The following is a 23,899-nucleotide window of genomic DNA, read 5'->3' on the forward strand; positions in this document are numbered from 1 at the left end:
AAGGTAGACAACATCAAACATGTAAGAGATAAAAGACGTCTGACTTACAACTGTCACATGATTAAACTAGTGGTTTTCAACGAAGGCCTGGCCCAAACTCAGCTTCCTGGAGGTGATCAGGGGTATTAAAAGGGTTTGACTCAAATTTTGTTTTTATAAGTACACTAGAGGCCCAGTGTATGAAATTTGTGCACGGGTAGGGTTCCTAGGCCTGGCCAGTGATCAGGGTCAATCAGGGCCTTCCAGCTGCTAGCTGGGGCCTTCCTTTGTTCCATGCCACCCCTGGTGGTCAGCACACATCATAGTGAGCGATCGGACTCCCAGTTGAACTCCCAAGGGGACACTTTGCATATAAGCCTTTTATATATACACCGTATTTTCCGTCGTATAACACAACTGGGCGTATAAGACGACCCCAAACTTTTCCAGTTAAAATATAGAGTTTGGGATATATCCACCCTATAAGATGACACTGGCGTATAAGACGACCCCCGACTTTTGAGGAGATTTTCCTGGGTTAAAAAGTCATCTTATATGCCAGAAAATATGGTATATATATATATATATATATATATATATATATATATATATATATTTAAAATGTAATAAAAATGTACATCCTAATCTGTTACATACCCTACTGGAGACTGCTTATGTATTAACTTCCCCTTCCAGGATAATTTATTTTGGTATCAACCTTGGAATACACCTTTAAGAACATCCAGATATGTGTGCTTAAAACCTGTTGTTATTTGCACTTACATACATTTGTGTGAATCAAAATTTACTTGACAGCATGCAAATAAAACAAGGGATAGAAACAGCTGAAGCTTTTCACCAGCTATCGATAACCCCAATTTCATATCAGTGTTATTCAGAAATGGACTAAAATAAATGAACATAAATGTGAACTTCAAACGCATTTATACTGATGAAATAAACTTTTCAGGCTTTTGGTATTGGGGGGTACACAAAATTTTATTTAAAAAAGGTTCTAGGCTAAAAATGTTTGGAAAAGAGTGCTCTACAAGAAACTGCCTTTTAATTTGATTTGTTAATACAACGTTCAACGTCTGAGACAAACTTAAGACATTTCAATTCTTAAATGCTTCTGCACAATGGGAACATTTCTACAAATCAGAGCGTTGCAGACCTTCAAAAACGGTAACTTGTAATAAAGAAATTACACTAAAAAATTCATAGTTGCTTCGACTCTTTTGATAGGCAGCTTTAAACGAGATTTCTACTTTTGAATTAATATGTGTGTTGTGTTTTAATCTCAAAATATGGCTCTCCTCCACGTAACACAATTTCCTATCATCACACACCAAACTGCATCGTGTTCAGGCACAGTTCAATGATTTTAGATTTTATTTCGTGGTTTCATTATGAAAACAGCTTGTGCACGCCAAACTCAAACAATCTTTTTATTTAAAAATCCACCTCAAAATTCACTTCTGGGTTTTAGCCTTTGTTTGAAAAAGAAGCAAACATTTAAAAGCATCAACTGTTACTAATCTACAATTCATCATCTTGTTATGAACATTTTTAGTTTGGAGATCGGGGAAACAAACCCATTACATTGATTAGGCACAGAACTATGGCCAGAGGCCAGGAATCAGGGCACATCTGTGTACTCAGGCAACAGAGGTCTGAACGGAGGGGGTCCTGCCTCAGCCATGGGCACTGCGATCTCTATGCCCCCTCTAACAACTGTTAGTGTATCTCAAATCAATACGTAAGAGACTGTATGTCATTTAGTTAAAAAACAAACAAACACTTCTATCTGCTTTCTAAATTACATAGCAAAGCCAAGACAGATACATATAATTGTAGCTTCACTATAATTTGTGGTCTTGATATCATGTTATAGGTGAGACAGAATTATATGATTCCTCTGGTGGTGGTTTCACAAATCTGGTTGAAAGAGGTCCATGACTATAAGATTTCACATTAGAGCAAGACTCCAATATTTCCTGAACTGGGACAGTGAATATAAATCACAGTACAAAATCCTTATTTATTTATTTTTTTTACTGGAAAAGCAATAGGTGCTACATATGAGAATCACTTAGATAACATCTTTTTTTTAAATGCAGGTATAAAATATTAATTGCATAGGAATTTAAATATAAGGCTAAGAAGAATATTAAGTAAAGTTAAAAAATCATAGAAAGGGCACTATGGTGTCAAAAGATAGAATTTCATTCTTAGAGTAATAAATCTGAATTACTGTCTAATTAAAAAAATCACAGTATGTTGCTATAACTAACAGTGAATGTCAACTGTGTCATTAGTTCCAAATTGGAAATCAGGACTAACAAGAACAAACTAAAGCTCACTGTCTAAACCTGATTGGTGTAGTAGCACATCAGTGCCTGGTACGTACCTGATTATTTACATAAACTACGATTTGCAAATAACATAAAGTTTAATACATGTTAACACGTGTGAGAGCACATCATCACCTCATGCCATCAGTGATCTGTAGGCTTACTTGGTAGTGTAATTATTCAGTCTTTCCGAGGTACAAGATCCCACCCGGCAGAATCTTCACTCAGTGAACTAAGAACACTGTAATTAACAAAATATAATAAAGTTCTTCACTGAGAACTAACTGTACATGAACCAGAGAACTAGGTCCTAATACCAGTATACATATTATTCTTAGCATTTGAGAAAGCAATGAATGATGAGTCCAACTGTACTCTGTAGTTGAATGACTTCCACCTGCAGTTTCAGGTAGAACGGTAAATTGTGAATCTACTTTCTCATCTTAACGTTACACTGAAGTTGAAAGAGAAATTTACAAACCTAAAAGTAGCTTAGTTAACTTAGTATTGCTATCTAGAGTAGTGTGAGGAAAAACAAACACTTCCCAAAGGAATTATGGTAAGGTACATTTGCGAATACCCCAACCAATGTTTTAAATGAAAAAGTGCATAAATACAGTAATACTACAAGTGTGTTAACTACGGAACCAATTTTTTCCTGGGAGCTAAACAATACTATTTCCCTACGTTTTTTTTGTTTTTTTTTTGTTTTTACAGGTCATGAACTGTTCAGATACCATAAAGCACCAGTAACAGTGTAAATTGCTTGATTATGTCTGAAAGGTCCTTTGTCTTCAATTAGAGTGTACTCCAGGATCTACCTGGAGTTTAAGTGTCAAGTCTTCTTCAGTCAAACAGGATTTATCTTTGCAATTCTGTTCTCTTTTGTTCAGACACAGCAGAGCAATATGTTCATTTCACACTCTTGGTTGGTGTTTCGGATTCTGTGGACTGTCTCCCGTCTGTCCAGGCTTCTCGGGTGCTCTTCAGAGCTAGGGTCTTCTGTTGGTCAACCACAACATAATCTACTCTCTCATCTGCTACACCGCTTCCTGAGCCGCTGATCTTTTGCTAGAAAAATGCAAATTAAAAAAAAAAAAAAAAACCTCATAAATTTCCACATAGAAAGGAGTGCTTCTGAGTGAAATTTGGTCTTACCCCCTGGCTGGTGAGCTCAGTGGTTAGAGCGTCGACTTGTGCACTGAAAGGTTGTGGGTTCCATTCCCAGTCAAGGGCACATACCTCTGCTGTAGGTTCAATCCCCGGCCTCAGTCTGGGTGTGTGTTGGAGGCAGTCAATCAATGTGTCTCTGTCACATCGAAATCTCTCTCTCTCTCTGTCTCTCTCTCCCTTCCTCCCTCCCTTCCACTTTCTCTAAAAATCAATGGAAAGATATCCTCAGGTGAGGATTAACAACAATAACCAAAAATTCAGTCTTTAAACTCAGATAAACATGCAGAATACATAACTCTTGAAATTCTATTTGGTCACACACATAAAAATAACATCACCTCAATTTAACAATGTTGTCTCTCTCTTTACTGTACACTGTTTTTCCTTACATTTAAAATTATCATCTATAATAATTAAAGCATAATATGCTAATTAGACTGGATGTCCTTCCGGACGACCTTCTGGACGAAGCCAGGGCTGAGAGGGAAGCCCGGGTCCCAGGTGCCTGAGGGAAGCTGGCAACCAGGGGAAGGATGGCCTACTCTTGCACAAATTTCGTGAATCGGGCCTCTAGTATATAATAAGAATTCAAACTAATGCTCCCCATCACAGATGAAATTCTTATAAAGTAGGGATAGCAGACACCTAGTTCATCTTAAGACACACAACTTGCTTCTAGAACCTTTAGCCTTTACCTTAAGCTTAACTTTTTCAAGTCCTGAGAACATGTGTCAGTGCTTACTTTCAGAGTTGAAGAACAGTTTTTTTGAAAAGCAGTATTTTCAAGAATGACAAATTACACAGGCAGATGGGTTGGCCCTCTTACTCCTAAAATACAACTAAATATTGGCTAACTTAAAACAAAAATAATAATATTATATATTTTTATTGATTTCAGAGAGGAAGGGAGAGTGAGAGAAAGAGATAGAAACATCAATGTTGAGTGAGAATCATTGATGGGCTGCCTCCTGCATGCCCCTCACTGGGGACAGAGCCTGCAACCTAGGCATGGGCCCTTGACTGGAATCGAACCCGGGACCCTTCAGTCCATAGGCTGATGGTCTATCCACTGAGCCAAACCAGTTAGGGCCAAAAATAATTATTAATGCATTGTTGGGCTTGCTAGACAATAAGGAAAATCCCCAAGGTGTGAGGGAAGCAGAGGCAGCAGCGATCTGCTAAATGGTAAAGGCAGTGCTGTCTTTAGGATGAATGTCCATCTCAGCAAGGTTAGGAGGCGCTGGGTGGGAGGGCATGCTGAACCAGGTCTACTCTGTTAAGCTCAGGAGCCTTGAAGGGAACTGACTTGGTCCTAGCATGGGAGCACCACTGCTTCCCTAGCAGAGGCCGATGCGAGGTTCCCACAGACGGCCTCGGCAAAATAAATTCACAGTAACAATGTGTAAAACATACAAGGGGCCCTGGCCGGTTTGGCTCAGTGGATAGAGCATCGGCTTGTGGACCGAAGGGTCCCAGGTTCGATTCCGGTTAAGGGCACCTGCCTTAGTTGCAGGCTCCTCCCAGGCCTGGGCCCTGGCCAGGGCTCGTGAAGGAGGCAAACAATCGATGTGTTTCTCTCACATCCATGTTTCTCTCAGTCTTTCCCTCACTCTTCCACTCTCTAAAAAGCAATGAAAAAACATCCTCTAGTGAGGATTAAAAAAATAAATAAATAAAAATAAAACACACAAGGGAACAGGCCATCAGGAGTGCGAGTTAGCAAAAACAATAAGCACAGATTCAGACCTCCAAGAACTTCAGATATTGAAATTATTGCATAAACATTATAAAACATATATATGTAAAATGCTCAAAGAAGTTTAAAGAATAAAGAGAAAATATGAAAGATTGATAAGAGGTACAAAAGTTAGAATGAGAAGTTCTAACTAATGTCTAATCAGAAACCTCAAAGAAGAGAATTGGTATAGCTTTTCATATGGAAAATAATACAGTAACTGATAAATAATAATACAAGAATAAACTCTAGGTTTCACGTATTGACAACCGTAACCGATTTCCCCCAACCCTGTATTTACAGAATGAGCTTTCACTTACTTTACGTGGTGGTGTGGACTTTCCAGAATCTAAATCCAGATCGAGGTATTCCACTTGTTTGTCTCCTTTGGGCTTGATCATAGGGCTGCTTCCTCCATCAAGACTGCTACTGCCAAAAAGGTTCTGAAAGGACAATACAACAAAATCAACTGCCAAACACTCATGAGACATATTGCTTTTCTCACTTGCCATCTACTAAAGCCTAAATATTTATTTCAAGAGGACACAGCTTGAGAAATGTCTGCTTAGAAAATTAAATAACTTTTTAGGATTGGGGGAAAATAAGTAATGTCTAAAAAACTGATCAAAACTTACTTTAGAATAAGCTAAAAGTAGTATCAAATGTCAAACTTGGTTCAAACCAAGACTGGGATGTCAAGCTACTATAAGTTTTGATAGCTCAACCTGAATATTATTAAAATGATATATGTATTCAATTACATATTTATTTTTAAATATATTTGTATTGATTTTAGGCAGGGAGGAAGAGGGAGAGAGAGATAGAAACATCAACAATGAATGAGAATCATCGATTGGCTGTCTCCTGAATGCCCCCTACTGGGGATCGAGCCTGTAACCCAGGCATTTGCCCTTGACTGGAATCGAACCCAGGACGCTTCAGTCCTCAGGGTAACGCTCTATTCACTGACCCAATTATATTTTTAAACTACAGGATCCTTATGCACCTTGCCTTCAAATTAATTTTTTTTTAAAAGTTCTGTATTTTATTTAAAGGCTTTCACACTGAAATTAGTTTTAGAACAAGTATGTTAATTAAAGCTTCTAGAATAATGACCCTATTGGCAAACGGTATTTTATTCCAACCATCTGGAATTTTTACCACTTCATTTCCTGTCTTCTCTTGGTCTTATCCCTTCCACCCTAATAGGATTTGTACAATAGTAGGTCTAGTCTCTAAAAAAAAAAGATAAAGAAGGGAGAAAGTGGACAGCAATTTTTGCTCAGGTTAAACAGAGTAAGCTGTGAGTTAGGGCAAAGACAACTGCTAGGAAAACAGTTTATCCCTCATTTGCAAGCAGGGCCGCTGCCAGGCCGTGTGCAATGTTTCTGTGAATTAGAAAAAGATGCCCTCCTTCCTCTCGGGTGTCACGGCTCTGTGCAGGGCCCTGCTGCGGGTGAACGGGACATAGTCTGGGTTGCTCGATAGCTCGTGAGTGCGGCCTGTTGTACATACTACACATGGTAGGCAGGGTGATTATGCAGTAACCAATCTGCACCACCGAATGTGATGGCTCTGTTAGTAGAAACAGATTTTTAAACCAAATTTGTCAACTATTCCTAATACAATATTGACAGTAACATGCAGCGGACAAAAAACAAGCAAGTTTTGGTACTCAGTACAAAGAGCCATTTTCCTCCTGCCTTTTCCCCCTAATTCATAAAGAAACTGATTTTTTCCCTCTAAATGAGGTGGTATTTCATTCTAACATAAAAAATCAAGCAGGAGTGTGTATGTGTGAAAATATTTTTGTATTCAAATGTGACCAGTGGAAGAACCTGTACCTGGAATTTCCCTAATTGGAAACACCTAGAATTCACAGTATCACAAGGCTATGAAAGGAACCCATGAGTTCATCTGATGTACACGTTTAATCTCAGTAAGTTGTTCCCAAAATGTATTTCTCAGAATTTCTAGGTAAACTGTTTTCTAATTATTACTGGAACTGGAAATTTTTTCATCTTGAAGTATTGTTAAAATTTATGCCCCAATTTGCTCCTGATCTAATCTCAATTGGGAACAGCCTGTCACTGCGTTCTACCTTTAACCCAGTGTTTTCTCAAAACAGTTTAGAAAAACCCTAAGATTCTAGGAGTTATTATGAGTGTTCTGTGAATTAGAAGAATAAAATAAAAACAACTTTGTTTTCCTAAAATTATTTTTAAAATGTGCAAAATTATTGAGCATATTTTTGTTGTTATTGTTACATAACAATATTTGTCTTTAGTAATGATGTATTTGTCATTCAAATGTCAGGAGTCACATTAAGGGCTCAATTCACGAATGTTTGACTTTGGATCTGTGTATAAATGAATAGGCAGCATCCAGTATAAAATATTTTCTTGCATAGTTTCAAAAATCAAGTACATCCTATAAAAATTATAACTGGAAGCCTTTTATTTTTATTTTTTTAAATTACTTTATTGATTAAGGTATCACATATTTGTCATCAACCCCCCCCCCCCCCCAAGGCCTTTTAAAATTAACTAATTTTATTTCTACTTTTTGGATATTGATATTACACTTTGACCCTCTACTGGTTTTAGACTTTAGCATACTATTTTTAAAAAGCATTAAAAAATTGTCTTTTATCCTTTTTCCTTAGGTATAAAGAAATATGTAAGGATAAGACTAATAGACTGGAAGAGAGAAGAGAGAAGTAAAGATGAAGACTTTACATACCGAGTCTTCACCAGATAGGTTTGGGTTCATGGGTACATAATTCTCTTCACTGTCATGTGAGTCGCTGCTTGAAGTTGTGCTATGCACTGAATCCGGTCGGGGAGACATGGGAAACCTAGAAGAACTAATCACAAAAATTATCATTACAAACACAAACCCTGACAGAGTTTCTAAAATCACTTCCAAAATAAAAATGAGTGACAGTTTCCATTCTTTCAGAAATTCCCATTTAAGTTTATAATAATCTATGTACACATCCTATCTAATAAAGAGGGAATATGCTAATTGGCCGTCATGCACTCACAAAGATGGTGGCGCCTAGTCCCCTCAGCCCCGCTGGGGCGGCAGGCATGTGGCATGGCAGGGCCCGTCCCCAGGTGGGTCTGGCTGCTCCACGTGCCTGCCTCTGGAGTCCCCCAGTCCCTTCAGCCCCCCAGCTGCCCAGGGCTGGCCTGAGGCGCAGGCAAGCCTCGGATGTTGGCTGCCCAGCTGCCCAGGGCTGGCCCAAGGGACGACCAAACTACTGAACAAGCAGGCTGCGTGGGGTGACCAGGCTGGCAGGGGGGTTAGTGAGGGATGACCAAAAGAATGAACAAGCAGGCTGCGTGGGGCAACCAGGCTGGCAGGGGGGTTAGTGAGGGATGACCAAATGACTGAACAGCAGGCTGCGTAGGGCGACCAGGCTGGCAGGAGGGTTGTGAGGGGCGACCAGCCTGGCAGTGGGGGCATTTGGGGGTGACCAGGCCAGCAGAGAGGGCTTTGGGGGTGACCAGACCGGCAGGGGGGGCAGTAAGAGGCAACCAGGCTGGGGCAACCAGGCTGGCAAGGGGGGGAGAGTTAGGGGCCACCAGGCCGGCAGAGGGGGGTAGTTGGGGGAGACCAGGCTGGCGGGGGGGGGGCAGTTCGGGGTGACCAGGCAGGCAGGCATATGAGCGATTAGGAGCCAGCGGTCCAGGATTATGAGAGGGATGTCTGACTGCCGGTCTAGACTAGCAGTCGGACATCCCCCGAGGGGTCCCAGATTGGAGAGGGTGCAGGCTGGGCTGAGGCCCCCCCTCCCCGTGCATGAACTTCGTGCACTGGGCCTCTAGTTTATTATAATAAAAGGCTAATATGCAAATTGACCAAACAACGGAACAACTGGTTGTTATGATGCACACTGACCACCAGGGGGCAGACGCTCAACGCAGGAGCTGCCCCTTGGTGGTGAGTGCACTCCCACAGGGAGAGTGCTGCTCAGCCAGAAGCCCTGAGCCAGGCTCCAGCTGGAGAGCACAGCGGTCTGCATCTGTTGGATATCCCCCGAGGGCTCCCGGACTACGAGAGGGCGCAGGCTGGGCTGAGGGACCCCTCTGAGTGCACAAATTTCGTGCACCAGGCCTCTAGTTTATTATAATCCAATTTTAGCATACATTCAAATGCACAACCAATATTTATAGCTACATTGCAAATGTATATTTTGGGCACCAAATGATCTGTGTAGAACAAAGAAAAAGTATTGTTAGGGATTTGGAGGATAAGTAGAAAGTCAAGAGATATAAAAAGAAAAGATTTATGAATTCCCATTGAAAATAACTATGTATACAAGAAACATGTACACATATTCAACACAGGTTGGTAACTTCATATATTCATTTCTTTATATACATTTAAATAAATCTTAATTAAATAAGTTCTGCAAGAAACTACCATATTTTCCAGATCAGTTAGTTCTTAGAAATTTCTAGCCTCATGAACCCTTTACACTCTTAAAAACTATTGAGAACTCCAAGGAACTTTTGTTTATATGGGTTCTATCTATTGATATTTACCATATTACAAGAAATAGAAAAAATTTTAAACATAAGAGTACACAAATACACATTCTATTTGCTGTCACACAATATCAGTTAATATTATGCGGCCTCTGGAAAACTCTGGTACACACTCATGAGAGAAGAAGAGTGGAAAAAGCAATTGACAGCTCAGTATTGTAATGAAAACAGTTTTGATTTCACAGAACCCCCAAAAGGAGGCTTCCCAGACCATCCTTTGAAAACCACTGTTCCAGGTACTGTATTTTCCATTATAAGGAACAATCAAGCTATATATTTAAGTAAAACTTACTCTCGAGCAAAACTTCTAGTGATGGGAGACCTAACTGGGGCTTGTAATTCTTCCCATTCTGGCAAAGGTTTTATTTCTAAAGGTGCTGGCTTGGCTGAAATAAAAGAGAGAAAAAGAAATTTTAGTATACAGAAATTTGGAAAACAAAACCAGATCCTCTCCCTATATATTTACACGTTATAGACAGAGTACATCTAAGACCAACTAGTTTTATAGATGAAACAATGTTCATGGATGTTTATATGATTTGCCCAAGATTACACAGCTAAACAATCAGTGACAAAGTTAATCAGATAATGTTTCATGATTGTTGACTGAAAGCCTAAAGCTCTATTACAAACATGTTGCTTCTTAATTTAAGTAAATATTTTATGAAGATAAACTGATAACAAAAGAGAGTAATGTGATGCAATGCCTTCACAGTTACTTGATTTATACTTTTCATGATTTCCTTATTTTATTTTTACCTAATTTTATCCTTAAATATGGAAATTTAATCATCTATGTAAAAATGTCCTGATTCTTCAATAAGTATCAGTTATATAACTATATAATAAAATAATGTATGAAAAGCATTAAATACAAAATTTTGTTAAAATAAAAAACAAACAAAAAAAATGAATGACCAAATCTTCTAAATTAGTTCATGCTCAGTCTGGAAACAAAGAAAACAAAGCAATAATTATATCTTTAGACTCAAATTCAGCTCTGAGAAAAGGCCATAATCAAGCAACTACCTCTACCAAATTAAGTAAAAATAAATAAACGCTAATATTCTTATTTTTTTAAATTTATAAATGGTCTTTGCTTATTTACCTTATTATTGCAGTGACAATCGCTATGCTAGTACAAACCACAGAGCTCTCGGCCCTTCTCATCAAGACTGAAACACTTTTCAGATATTAATTAAATGAGCAGAACTAAAATAATGTTATTTGTTAATGTTAATTATATTTTAGGAAACTATTTAAACATTCTAGGTAAGTATTTTAGTCACCTTTCATCCTACTATTCTAAATTAAAAATTTTCATTTTTCCAGGTTTCCTTCTAGTCTTTGTCCATATATGTGTACTTTTAATCAGCTATGCTATAATTACCGTCAAACAATAAAATAAGTGGTCATTTTTAAGGGCTAGGTAGATTCACTGGTGCTCATAACGAGGTATTTTAACTCAAATACAAAAAACTCAATGTGATTTTCTAAAGACTAGATTGATTTAAGTTCAAGTTAAAATAATTTTGCTCATCTATCCACTTACAATGGACATGTACAGAATACTGCTCTGACTGAACGTATTTCTTTAACTCTTATATTTCCTTTTTTTGAAACCCAAAGGTTAATAGCAGTCTAGTTGTCAAATTCTAAGTCATGGCATAAAACAATTAATCCATGGGAATGAGTTTGCATCCTATCTCAGAACAGAAATCATACATTATATATAAATATAGGCGACGATTGGAATTCACAAGCAGCTCACAATCTTAAAGAAAACAATGTATTGAAGCCTAAAGGGTTAAAAGAATGCAAAAGGACAAGACTGATTATCACATATTATCAAATGTTTAACATGCTGCTGTTAATGGCATAACAAGGAGACTCATTTTATATTATGGGAAGCATTCATTAGAAATAACATGCTGGGAAGCTTTATTTACAAAAGCAGTTGGATTTAAGGCTCTATCTTTACTTTTCACAAAATAATTAAATTCCCAACGCCCCATCCAGCATGCGGTGCTAAAGTACATACCCTTTCTTCTTGTAGCAAAGTCACGTATGGTTTGTGAATCAGTTCGCTCTAAACCATGGGGTTTGGGTCTTAAAATTTTAGGACTTTGACCTAATTGGTAAAAAGAAGACTCTCTTAATATGTTATTTTTTAATGGGAAAAATGGATTCTGTAAAAAAGCAACAGAGCCCTGAGCAGAAATGTTACATCTCAAAAGCATAAACAAAAGTTCCTTGGTGGAGACTATTTCAATCTTGCTACGTATCGCTCATGCTCAGTCCACTGGAAAAAGAGGAAGCTGCATGCAACAACATAATATGCAAAGTGTTACAACAGGTGGCAGGGTTTAGTGGGATAAGTGGCCCAGTTAGTTATCTTTATTTGTGGGAAGGAGGAAAAACACGTTCCATGTTAGCTCTTCTAACATGCCTTAGAAAACTGGGTCAAATAAAGAACATTTTAAATCCCTCAGTCAGATCTCAAGTACGTCTTTTCTTTAAAGTTTGGTGTCCTAATAAAGTACTGAGGACTACCTCCTTTCTCAATATTAATTTGGTGGAGGTATTTTCAAAAGGCTAATCTGACCATTCCTTCACCTCCTGACCAAACCCCTTCTAGAGAAGCAGGTGGATGCTGCAGTGCTTGCTAATCCAAGACCAACATTTGTTTCCCCTGGATTCTCAGTGGCTGTCTGGTGACATCATTTTGCACGGATCAGATGTCTACATTCTGGAACTGCTGAGGGTCTAGCTTCAATGTAAGGATTTAAAAACACAAATTCCTTTGCCATTATGTTCTTTTCATGTAATCTCTGGCACATACAAGTAATGATGAAAAACCTAGAAAAGGCAGGGTTAATACCCAGCAGTTGGCTTCATCCTCTTTCCCACATGAAGCCTGGATGTCAGAGTAGCAGTATCATTTGAATAAGTTATTTAAACTACTCTATTCTCAATGGTACCAAATTTTCTTTTTTCATGGCCTTTACAAAGCTGAGTTGACATCTATTAGATGGCAAAATAAGAACTGGATGATATCTAGCACCTTATCTACCCAAATCTAAAAGTTTCTTAAAATGTGATTATCTAGAGCCCAGCTGGTGTGGCTCAGTGGTTGTCAACCTATGAACCAGGGCACATGCCTGGGTTGCAGGCTTGATCCCCAGGGTAGGGCAAGTGCAAGAGGCAGCCAATCAATGATTCTCTCTCATCATTGATGTTTCTATTTCTCTCTCCCTTTCCCTTCCTCTCTGAAATGAATAAAAATATATTTTTAAAAATGTGATTATCTAGATGATAAAACAAACATTCTCTAATTAACCAATTTTCTAAGTTCTGCAATTAATACACTGAGTTAATTCAGAAATGATGCAGGCCTACTTTAAGATGTGAGTGCTAACTTGTTGGGCCATGATCCTACCCCTAATACTAACCTATCCAGGGCCCATGCTGGTTGGGCACTTTTCTAAAACAAAAGGGCATGTCAGTTTTTTATACTTCTCCAAAATGGCGTATTTCCCTTAAAAAAAAAAAAAAAAAAAAGAGGCAGAGGGTAAGCTTTTCCATAAGAAAATACATTTATTTTAGAGCTGAAAGGCCTTTACAGCCCAAACCCAGCTTCTTCATTTTAGGGATGAGATATCCTTGAAGAATGAGAGGAGGTGAAATGACTTGCTCAGGTCACACTATTCAGACTAAATAAGGCTTCCACTAGTCTCCTACCCGCTGGTGTCATGCTCCTGTACGATCCCATTTTGCTGTACCTGTCTATCCTTTTGGGAAATAGAGAATCTTAGAAAATCAGTGTTTAGAGTTTCATTTTGAACTCCTCAGTTGCTTGAGATCTCACATCAACTTGAATGCCACAGATGGTGGATGTGTGAGTGGGGTGAGGTTTAAAAATTACAAATTGCTTTTAGAGCTACTTTTGGCTCGTTGGTGCTTACTCAGTGTGTTCTCTGCCCTCGTCCTTTTCTAAAAGACCCGCTTTCATTAGCTCTCAGCTTCTGCCTGATTTTTCACTGTGGTTTATCTAACAGTGGGTCATTCCTTACATTTCTCAACTTTCACCCGTGGCATCTTACCTGTATTTGTGGTTAAATAATCAAGGTCACGTGACTTCTAAATCTACCTAGTTTTGATCTACTTCCATACTTCAGCTGTCTGACAGGTCACCTCCAATTATCCTTCCAACATTGGACACTGAGGTCATCATCTCTCTCCAAACCAATGCCATCTCTCAAGGGTACTCCTTGGTTTTCTTAATAGAAAAATATGGTATTGAGTGAGATTTTTAAAGCGCCTTTAAAACATTTAAGTGTATTTTCTAAGCATCCAGAGCTTAAGGTCGATTTTAGGAGAAAAGCTGCAATGTGGATAGGTTGTACTGAACTGTGCTGAGTCACTAAGACATTTTGTTAGCTTTATTTCTCTCTATCCTTCCAAACTCAATAGAAGTCAGGCCCCATGGTGTAAATATGCTTGTCTTGTAATGTCTTCTTTTCCTTCTAGGCCAGTGGTCGGTAAACTGCGGCTCGCGAGCCGCGGTTTGCCGCTCTGTTGACTAATGAGTTTGCCGACCACTGTTCTAGGCAAATACTTGAATGCTTTTCTGATTGTTGAAGAAAGGTGTTAAAATAAAGAGTAAGAAATAAGAAAGGCAAAAATGAACCAATCTGAAGATACACTGATTCTCAAATTCGGAGTGTAAACAGAGGAACTCATTTGAGCCTCAACTTTTAAATCCAAGGCAGTTACGACTTGGCTTTAGCTGGACCAGGTTGGAACAAAAAAAAAGCGACATTTTTTTTTCTTCACTTGGCAAAAAGTGCTGACCACTCGTGAAATTCCTCTTGCGTTTATCTCCCCCAGACTGTCAATCTCTGGATCATGTGTTTCTTCCTTATTTGGAGCACAGCTTGGTAAACCGTAATCTCTGGTTCAGATCTTTGCCCCAGATCCTAATCTACGTACCTACAAAACCACCCGCATGGATGGTCGGCAGGCGCTGGCACTACATGTCCGGAACGGAATTTATCCTCTGACTCACCACCAACCTGCGTGGTTTCCTATACTCCTGGTTCCCACAGCAGATTTCTCAGGAGTCGTTCCAGATCCCACTTTCTCACCTCCCCATATCAGGTTTACTTTACACTTATACTGACAATGTAACTGTTTGTTTTCATTCACCCGAGAATTAAAAAAAAAAAAAATCTGAAAGTCTGAAGTCCTTCCTTCCTTTGCTAATGTGCACGTCAGTGACCTGGTTTTTTGGGAGTGGAACTCACACTGTGTGGCTCAACGACCTCCACCTATACTGCACGTGCCCTCAAACTTTAAAAATCACTGTAAATGCCCAAGCTGAGGGAGCACCGAGAGCCAGGAAAGGCCTTTCTTATGCGATCATCTCTAAATCAAGGCTTCGAGAACCCTGGATTTGGAAAACGAAGGCAAAGCACTCTCTGAGAAAGATGCTGAAAAAGGTATGATTTGAAAATAAAATAAAAATATTTCCTATGATGTCATTACATCTTAGAATGAGCTTTCTAGGGGCCAACCTGATTGTATTATCCGCCTGTATAAAACCCTTTCATGATGCACTCAGAATAAAGCCCAAACTCATTAGCGTGGATTATAATACTCTCAGGTTCAGGCACCTGCAAGGCATTTGGCGTTCATTCCTCCATTCATACTTTCCTCTCTCCCTCCCACCCACGGCTGTGCCAGCCCCGTCTCCCCTCTTTTTAAAGGATCTGGGCATGCTGTTTATTCTGACTGGAAGATCCTCCGCCACCCTCCCCTCCTCTACCGTCATTTAATTGCCACTCACCCACTCAGACTTTCCTCAGGGGAGCTTAGCTAATAGTGCCAGGAGCTTACCTCAACCACAGCCCCTTCCATGCTAATTATGATAATGTGTTTACTTTTCTCCCTCCTCCCCTGAAGGTGAGCTTCTTCAGGGAAGCCATCTTTCTTTCCCCGCAAGACCTAGCAGAGGGCATGGCTAAGCTGGTAGGCACGGAAACCTACCATGTTTAAAAGCTGTGGTGTGCAATCGGATCAATGTCATACTTTTTTTTGTTTGTCCTTTAGAGGAAAAAAAGAGTGAATGAAAGTTGTTTTAAAAGTTGGTCATCCCCAAATATGGTCACGGCAGTCACACGAGGTCATTTCAAATAAGCAGATGCAATCTTTTTTTTTTGCAAAGTCCATGAACTGTTAAATATTATTTTAATAGGTACTGCCTACATGCATTCAACTCAAAGTGGAATTGTTTATGCTCGTCTGAACTTTTACAGATTATGCTATTTCCGGTAGGCATCTCAAAATTCAGGAAAGAAAAATAATTTACATTATTATTCTCTGCTAATTCCAAAAAGTCATCAAGGTAGCATATGAAAAACTTTCCCACTTGTTTTAATGGTCTCACTGTATAGAGAATAATAATTATATTGGAAGGTCCCGAATGTTTAGGCGGGAAAAAACCCACATGTAAAGGCTATGCCGTAAAAATACACTCCACATTCACTTCCTTTACACTGTAACACCAAACAAAAACCTACCTGAAAGTCAAACTTTAATGCTTGTTTATTAAAATCTAGTTATTTTTACCAGCGTCATTCATCCATCTTCCATTTATTATAGCATAAAAGCCATTTTGAGAAAGCATGTTAATTTTTAATTACATTCAAAAACTTCTTTAGAAGGTGTCTTGGTAAAAATGTTTAGAGCAAATGTATCACTGTGCCCAGAAAGGACCCACCCAAGGAAGCTCCTCACGATGCTTTCTGCACCAAAGTGACGAGCCAGACCTGCGACACTTTAACCAAACTCATGTACAAAAACACCAGAAGTAACCTTGCACCGCTTTTCCCAAACCAATACCCTAACTAATGGTCAGAACCACTGCAGAAAGCCATGAGTGGACAAAGCCAAACAAAACAAAATAAAAAGACAGCATTTGAGGTTCAAACAGCTGCTCCATCATGTTAGAAGGAGACTGTATGGGGGAAGAGGTCTAGACAAGTGCCATGATTAAATATGGTAGATTTATGTAAAGACTGACTTTCAGAGAAGCCACGATAGATATCTTACAGAAATTTCTCAAACTTCGCAATAGCTTTTCTATGAAAATATAAACGTTTCAGTGAAAACAAAACATAATTTGTGCTGCATTTCCAAAGCCTCATCTGTTTTCCTAATATTTAATACAACACATGGAATGATGTCTTTTCCTCTAGTAATATACACAAAACTTGGTTCAAAACAAATACTATCATGACAGAAATGGTACCGGTAAAAATATAGTTACCGCAGGTTAGGGGATTGGCGAAGGATCCATGAAAATACATTAAACATACGAGTTTAGAATATCTATGTATTTCTGCAGCTTCAGTTACTCAGAAGTATTTGAAAAACTCATCTGTACTAGTAACTACAGCAGCTGACGTCTATAATTGGGGGTATAAATAAGACTAGAATGTCACTCATTTATTGTAGATCCTTCCAAAGATACTCCAGAAACTGGCTATACTGGATGTTGAACCAGGCTCTGAAACTAACCAAGCCATATTTGATAGAATTAAGTTTGTTTATTATTATGTTTAGTTAATAAGAGATACTAGAATAATAGATTGAGTCATGTATCTGATGTCACAGAATGAGAAATTTACAACAGACTCATCTGATGCTATGATAATGAAAAGAATTTCATGACCAAATAAGACATTTGTTTTACAGTTTAAGTTCTGAAGAATAAACTTTGCTTCAAGATCTGAATTTAGGTTTAAAATGTGTTTTTCTTGAATAGTTAAAACTTTCTAAAGTAGGTTGACAATGTTTGTCCTGCAATATTAAATACCTTCTCATGCATCGTATCATATTTATTGAAAAAGTAGGATAGTACTAAAGAAAAGCAAAAATATATTTATTTATTTATTTATTTATTATTTTTGTTAATCCTCCCCCAAGGATATTTTTCCAATGATTTTTAGAGAGAGTAGAAGGGAGGGGGAGAGACACAGAGAAACATCAATGTGAGAGAGACACATCGATTGGTTGTCTTCCACATGTGCCCTGACCACGGCCAGGGATCCAGCCTGCAACCGAGGTATTAGTATGTGCCCTTGGCCGGAATCGAACCAGGGACCCTTCAGTCCACAGGCCGATGCTCTATCCACTGAGCCAAACCGGCTAGGGCAACATTTTCTTTATTACTATGATTTTAGTAACTACTATTTTGCAAAACCCATTCTCCTTGATTTTGCCAAAAACTATGTGGGTATTTTTTCTGGGTGCTTTCTCAGTTCATTTTGCATCTAAGAAAAGATACCAAATAAATATTCTGGCCCATGAGCTCAGAACTGTCTCTTAACAGTTCAGCTAATTTTGTAAAAGACTGAACACAATCTCTAGAAGTCACCAAGAACCTGCTTCGTTCTGTTCTAATGTGGAGTCACTTTATGGAGGTTAATTACTCTGCCAGAATGTGCTAGAATATACTGTCACTATACACATAGGGAGGTGTAAATATACAAATATGTTATATATATATATATAATATATCATATATAGTATACTAGTACATGCCATATTATTATGATATGCTGTCTATTATAATATGGGGTACATGAGCTCTGTTAGATCTAGATGAAACTAAAAGCATTATTTTACAACTTTTCTAACATATAAATAAGGATCTTTTCTGATTCTGCATTAAGCTTACCACATGGAATTATTAACTGTGAAATCGACCAGAAATTTTCAAACTGCATTCCGCACAGCCCGAGGGGAGGAAGGAACAGGCAGGGGGGTAAAACAGGTGGGAGTCGGAGCCTGTACCTCATCCAACCCGTACCACCTCCACATTATGGGAGACCTCAAGATACACAACTGTGACGTTTGTCGTTAGAAAGTGTAGCTCTGCTGCTACCATGCGCTGATTACAGGAAAGAACTAGTGTAGCATTAAAATGAATATTGCATAACCCCTAAGAGTTCATGACACTTGTATTTTTAATCCTTCGGCAACCTTGAGCTCAATGATAAGTGTACGCATGTCCAAAAATACTTCCACATATTGCAGGCAAAGAAGGAAACGACCAATAGTGTCTAAATAAATTTAAAGACAAAGGAGGACAAAGAGTAACAGAAGGAAAAATTATTAAATAGAAAGCCAGTGATGCTTACACCCTTTCTAAGGTAACCGTGCGGATCATGGCCCTGCTTCTGCGGCTGTCTGGGTGGCATGGATGTTAGACGAGTCCGTCTTCCCAGCTGTTGGACCAAAGGTGGACCCTGGACCCAACAGCAGCCAAACTATGGCCTGGCCTACAATCCATCATGTGGCTTGGTGTGAACAACAAGTGAGACCAATCTCTCTAAGTGACCTGGAGTGAGTAAATGATGAAGGAGGCAACTAGCAGATGCGGGAGCTGCAAGGGCCTGTACAAAGGGGCCACGAGGCAGCATCCAGGCCACCGAGGGAGCTCTGGGAAAGCAGAAAACCAAGTAGTCAAGCAGAGGATACAGAGTAGAGGAACACAAAGAAGGAAAGAATGTAAGAGAGAGAACACAGCCAGACGCTAAGACTTCCCACAGGACAGACATGCAGGGAGCAGGACGAAGTGACAGTACCCTGGGGGTGCCTCGGCTCCCAATCACTTTCTCGCTTCAGCACAGGAGTTTCCGCACAGCAAAAGGAAACAAAACTCACTTCCTTAAGTTACTCTGAGTGAGTCTGTCTCCCTTCCCCACAACTGGTACTTAATTAGAATTAATATTAATGATCTAAGCCCAGGCTAATGAGAAATTTACACAGACATTACATGCTCTTAAAAAGCTACGTATAGCCTTAGCCGGTTTGGCTCCGTGGATAGAGCGCTGGACTGCGGACTGAGGGTCCCGGGTTTGAGTCCAGTCAAGGGCACATGCCCGGGTTGTAGGCTCGATCCCCAGTGGGGGGCATGCCGGAGGCAGCCAATCAATGATTCTCTCTCATCATTGATGTTCCTATCTCTTTCTCCCTCTTCCTTCCTCTCTTAAATCAATAAAAAAATATATTTTTAAAAAAGATAAAAAGCTATGTACAGCACATGAGACTTTTCAAATGTGCTGAATACCCCAGAAGTTGTGCCACTGGTCACAGCCGATATAATAACTTACTCGGTGGTCCAGATTAAGTCACATTAACAGCAATGCTGCAACACAGCTAGTGGTGAGGGTCTTAACCACTCAAACCCAAATTTTAAACCTTTAGTACATTATCACCAATTTGGCTGAAAAGTTCCTTTTCCATGGAGTTCTTGACAAACCATGCTACTTGAGAATTAATGTTACTTATGAAGGCCAGTATGAAAGAAAAGACTAGAAGCATTTATTTATTCCCCAGCAAGGAAGAATAATTTTTAAGAAGTTGTTATACAACAGAATGGAGAGATTAAACAAAGCAATCTTGCTGTCAGGCACATTAATAATCGCAAGTTTGATTTGATACTATATACTCTGGTTTGATCTGCAATGTTTTGTTCTTTTAAAATAATTAAATTAGTCCTTAGAACTTAAAAGTCAAAAGATAGTACACATAAAAGGTGAAATTTCTGGCTTCTCCTGATACATCAGAAGATGTGCATGTATGGGTCTATGTTACTTTCACAAGTCAACAAAGGGTTGTGGTCCAGGAGCAGTTAGTTACTCCAATTAGGGCACTCGGGTTTTTCCTAATTCTCTCCTCCTCTTCCCTGCCAATCCTTGCGAGTGCTTTAGTTTGTAACCTCTGCTGTCGAGACAGGAGATTTAAAAATCTCATGTAGGCATCAACATATAATAATTATTAATCTAGAACAGCAATATCGCTTAAACAAGTTAATAACTAAGGTAATAGGAAATACTTCAGAATTTCTAGTCCCAATCCTGTTCTGGATTTAATGACAGTTCAAGGCAGCGCCAGACCCTTCTCCTATGCCCTGCTCTGCTTACCTTTTCTGTCCGGCTTGAGGTTCCTATCCACGGGGGGTGGTTCACAGTCTGCAACGGGGACGGGCCTTCTGGGAGGGGTCTTTGGGCTGGACCGGAAGCCCATATGAGCAGGAGGAGGAACTTGCATTCCAAATGAAGAGAAATCAAACGTCCCTGGGGTCATGGGCACATAATTTGCCTCCTGAATGGGCTCCGTAAAACTGCTGGAATGCTGTCTCGGCGGAGAGTTGGGATTCATCGGCACGTAATTCTCATCCAGCTCCTCACTTGATACACTTCCCACTGTCAATACATTTTTGGTTTTCTAAAACACACATACATTTCTCTTAATAAACAAAAACTACTGTCAAACAGGAAAACATAACTGCACGTCACACCTATTCGTACGGATCTGAAGGGGCTTCTATTTCATGATCTCATCTAGTCTCAGGGAAATAAGCATCAAGATTTTTTGACAATGAAATATACACTCGATCATGCCAAGGTTAGTTATACTTACAAAGTGGTTATGGAAGCCTTCAAGGGAACTAGATCTATCACTTGGAAATGTTCGTGGAATATCATAGCAGTCTTGAGAACTAGCATCTAAAATAAAGAACAAACTATAAACATTTCTTCTCACATTTGCCAGTTCTCAGGGTAATCAGGAATGACCTATTTTTTCTCTCTCTCTTTAGACACACACACATGCCGATACATATGCACACAGACCTTAAAAAGGATGCTCACAGAATAGTATCTTGAATTGGCATGTTAAGCCACTAAAAAATGCAGGCACTTGTCACATGCTAATCAGTAACAGTATTTGATTATGACAGTGAGTGACTGTCTAAGACTGGGGTGGTGGTGGGTTATCTAAAAATGGAGAAAGATATACTTCTATTTTCTTACCTTTTGCACCACCCTGGGCCTCCATGATATCTCACTAACTTACACCCAGATTACACAAACACTTCAAGGGAATTAGATGCATTAAATCTTTATCTTCTTTAAGACAGCTGGATAACTCCACCATCACTTTTAGGGTATGAAATTTTACACTTTGACTTTCTATTTTTAGGATATTAAGAATCTTAGGGTATAACCCAGACTCAACTTTTCTCCTCTCAAGCTCTGTAACTTCTGGAAGGCTCGAGGAGACAAAGTAGGAATAAATGAAGTGACGAGGAATAAGGAGAGAGAAGATTCAGAGCTTTAAAAATAAAAAACAGCAAACAAAAATCAGAGTGGCTTGATTGGGACTGATGATTACCTGCTAGACACAACGTAAACATTGCTTATCTATCAAGGAAGGAAACGGAGCCCCATAGATGTGACACATAGAAGTGGCCCTAAGGGCACAGATACAGGAAAGGGTATGAGTCTCGGAAGCTGTGTGGCTGGCCCATTTCCTGTTCCTCTGTCCCGTCAGGGTCTACCCCCCCCCCCCCCATAATATACAGAAAGAGGGAGAGAGGGGTGCAGACTTCCTGAGGCAGGAAAGAATTCCTAAGGCTATACTTCTTCAGGGATGAAAAACTCCCAACTCTTTGTCTCTGTCTCTCTCTCTGTCTCTCTCTCTGTCTCTCACACACACACACACACACACACACAGTCTCCCAGGAATCTACTGAGACCCTGGTATCTTTGCTACATGAGTGGGTAACTGCAGGATTGAAGAAACAAAGGACTATCACTTGGTATCCTATTATGCTTAACAGAACAAATATTCAGCCCGGCAGGCGTGGCTCAGTGGTTGAGCATAGACTTATGAACCAGGAGGTCACCAGTTCAATTCCCAGTGAGGGCACATGCTCAGGTTGTGGGCTGATTCCCAGTGTGGGGCATGCAGGAGGCAGCCCATCAATGATCCTCATCATTGATGTCTCTCTCTCTCTCTCCCTCTCCCTTCCTCTCTGAAATCAGTTAAGAATGTATTTTTTTTAAAAAAGAACAAATATTCAGGAACAACCTATCTTCCATCATGAACCTCTAACAGAGGAGAAGCCAAGGAGCGCTGACCTTTCCGCAGTTTGTTCAAATCCACCGTGGAGATGGTGTTACTGCGCGACGGCGGCATCCCCGCGGTGGGAACACAGTAGCTATTGTCGGTGTCCGAGGCCGTGCGGGTGATGCTGCCCGTTTCCACGGGAGAGCGGTCGTGGGCCGGGTGTGGTTTTGGTGGCCGGGGCGGAGGGATATCGGGAATAGTGTCTAGCTTTGACGTCTGTCCCAAGGTTCCTTCTGGAAACGTTCGTGGAATCTGGTAAGTGTTACCGGGTGTCGGAGGAATGTCATAGCTAATAGACACGTGCCTCATCTGAGTCTCAATGCTCGAAGTCCCCAAGGGCGTATTAAACACATACAGTTCTCCGTCGGCCTCGGTACTCGACGGAGACGCCTTCGGTAGGACGTCGTGGGAGTAACTCCTGGGCAGGTTGTAGAGGCTGGAGTCCACGGGGACAGACACGGCGCGAGGCGGCGGGGAGTCATACATGATTTGCTGCTGGAAGAAGCCATTCAGTCCGTGTTTGCTCTGGGAGGAAGCAGGGGTTTTATGAGCAGGAACGTTATCATTGCAGTCTGTTTCAGAAGAGGTGGACTTTTGCCGAATCAGCATGTGTTCTAAATAAAAATTGTTAACGACAGAAAATAAAACACGGTGAGGACATACGACTGCTTTTTAATACATATATTTATAGCTTGGCAATCAAAATTCATGGCTTTTTTCATTAGATGTGTGTGTGTGTGTGTGTGTGTGTGTGTGTGTGTGTGTGATCCATGAGATTGAAAGCACGAATGCTGCTCATTTTTTTTTTTTTTTTATTATACACCAGGCAACCACACCGCCACCACAAAACCACCAAAAGCATTCTTCCTAATTTCTGTCCTGGACCTGCCCACACCCCCAACTCCACCTATTAAATCCACACATAAAACCACAATCCCTGAGGTACTGGGATTAGAAAGGTAAATGATTAAGGCACAGACACAAGGAAAAGCATTTCCTCTGAAGAGCATGCAAAAACGTGGTGCCAACACAATTTATCAAGGTGATCCCATTGCTCGTTAGCCACCTGTGGCAAATCTGTTGTTCTGTACCACTGAAAGTCCAATGATTACCAGGTA

General features: G+C 39.9%; 1 protein-coding gene across 1 annotated transcript in view; it reads right to left on the reverse strand.

Annotated features, from left to right (window-relative positions):
* Window positions 1-667: 667 nt before the first annotated feature.
* GAB1 (GRB2 associated binding protein 1) overlaps window positions 668-23,899 on the reverse strand; it is a 112,955-nt gene continuing 89,723 nt past the window's right edge. Inside the window, 9 exon segments of the mRNA XM_079772077.1 lie at window positions 668-3,404; window positions 5,562-5,684; window positions 7,984-8,107; window positions 10,090-10,183; window positions 11,839-11,928; window positions 20,792-21,095; window positions 21,291-21,376; window positions 22,793-23,375; window positions 23,377-23,395. Coding sequence (XP_079628203.1) covers window positions 3,246-3,404; window positions 5,562-5,684; window positions 7,984-8,107; window positions 10,090-10,183; window positions 11,839-11,928; window positions 20,792-21,095; window positions 21,291-21,376; window positions 22,793-23,375; window positions 23,377-23,395 — 1,582 coding nt within the window. The 3' untranslated portion in view covers window positions 668-3,245.

This window comes from Cnephaeus nilssonii, assembly GCF_951640355.1.
Source record: "Cnephaeus nilssonii genome assembly, chromosome: 5".
NCBI classification, from domain to species: domain Eukaryota; kingdom Metazoa; phylum Chordata; class Mammalia; order Chiroptera; family Vespertilionidae; genus Cnephaeus; species Cnephaeus nilssonii.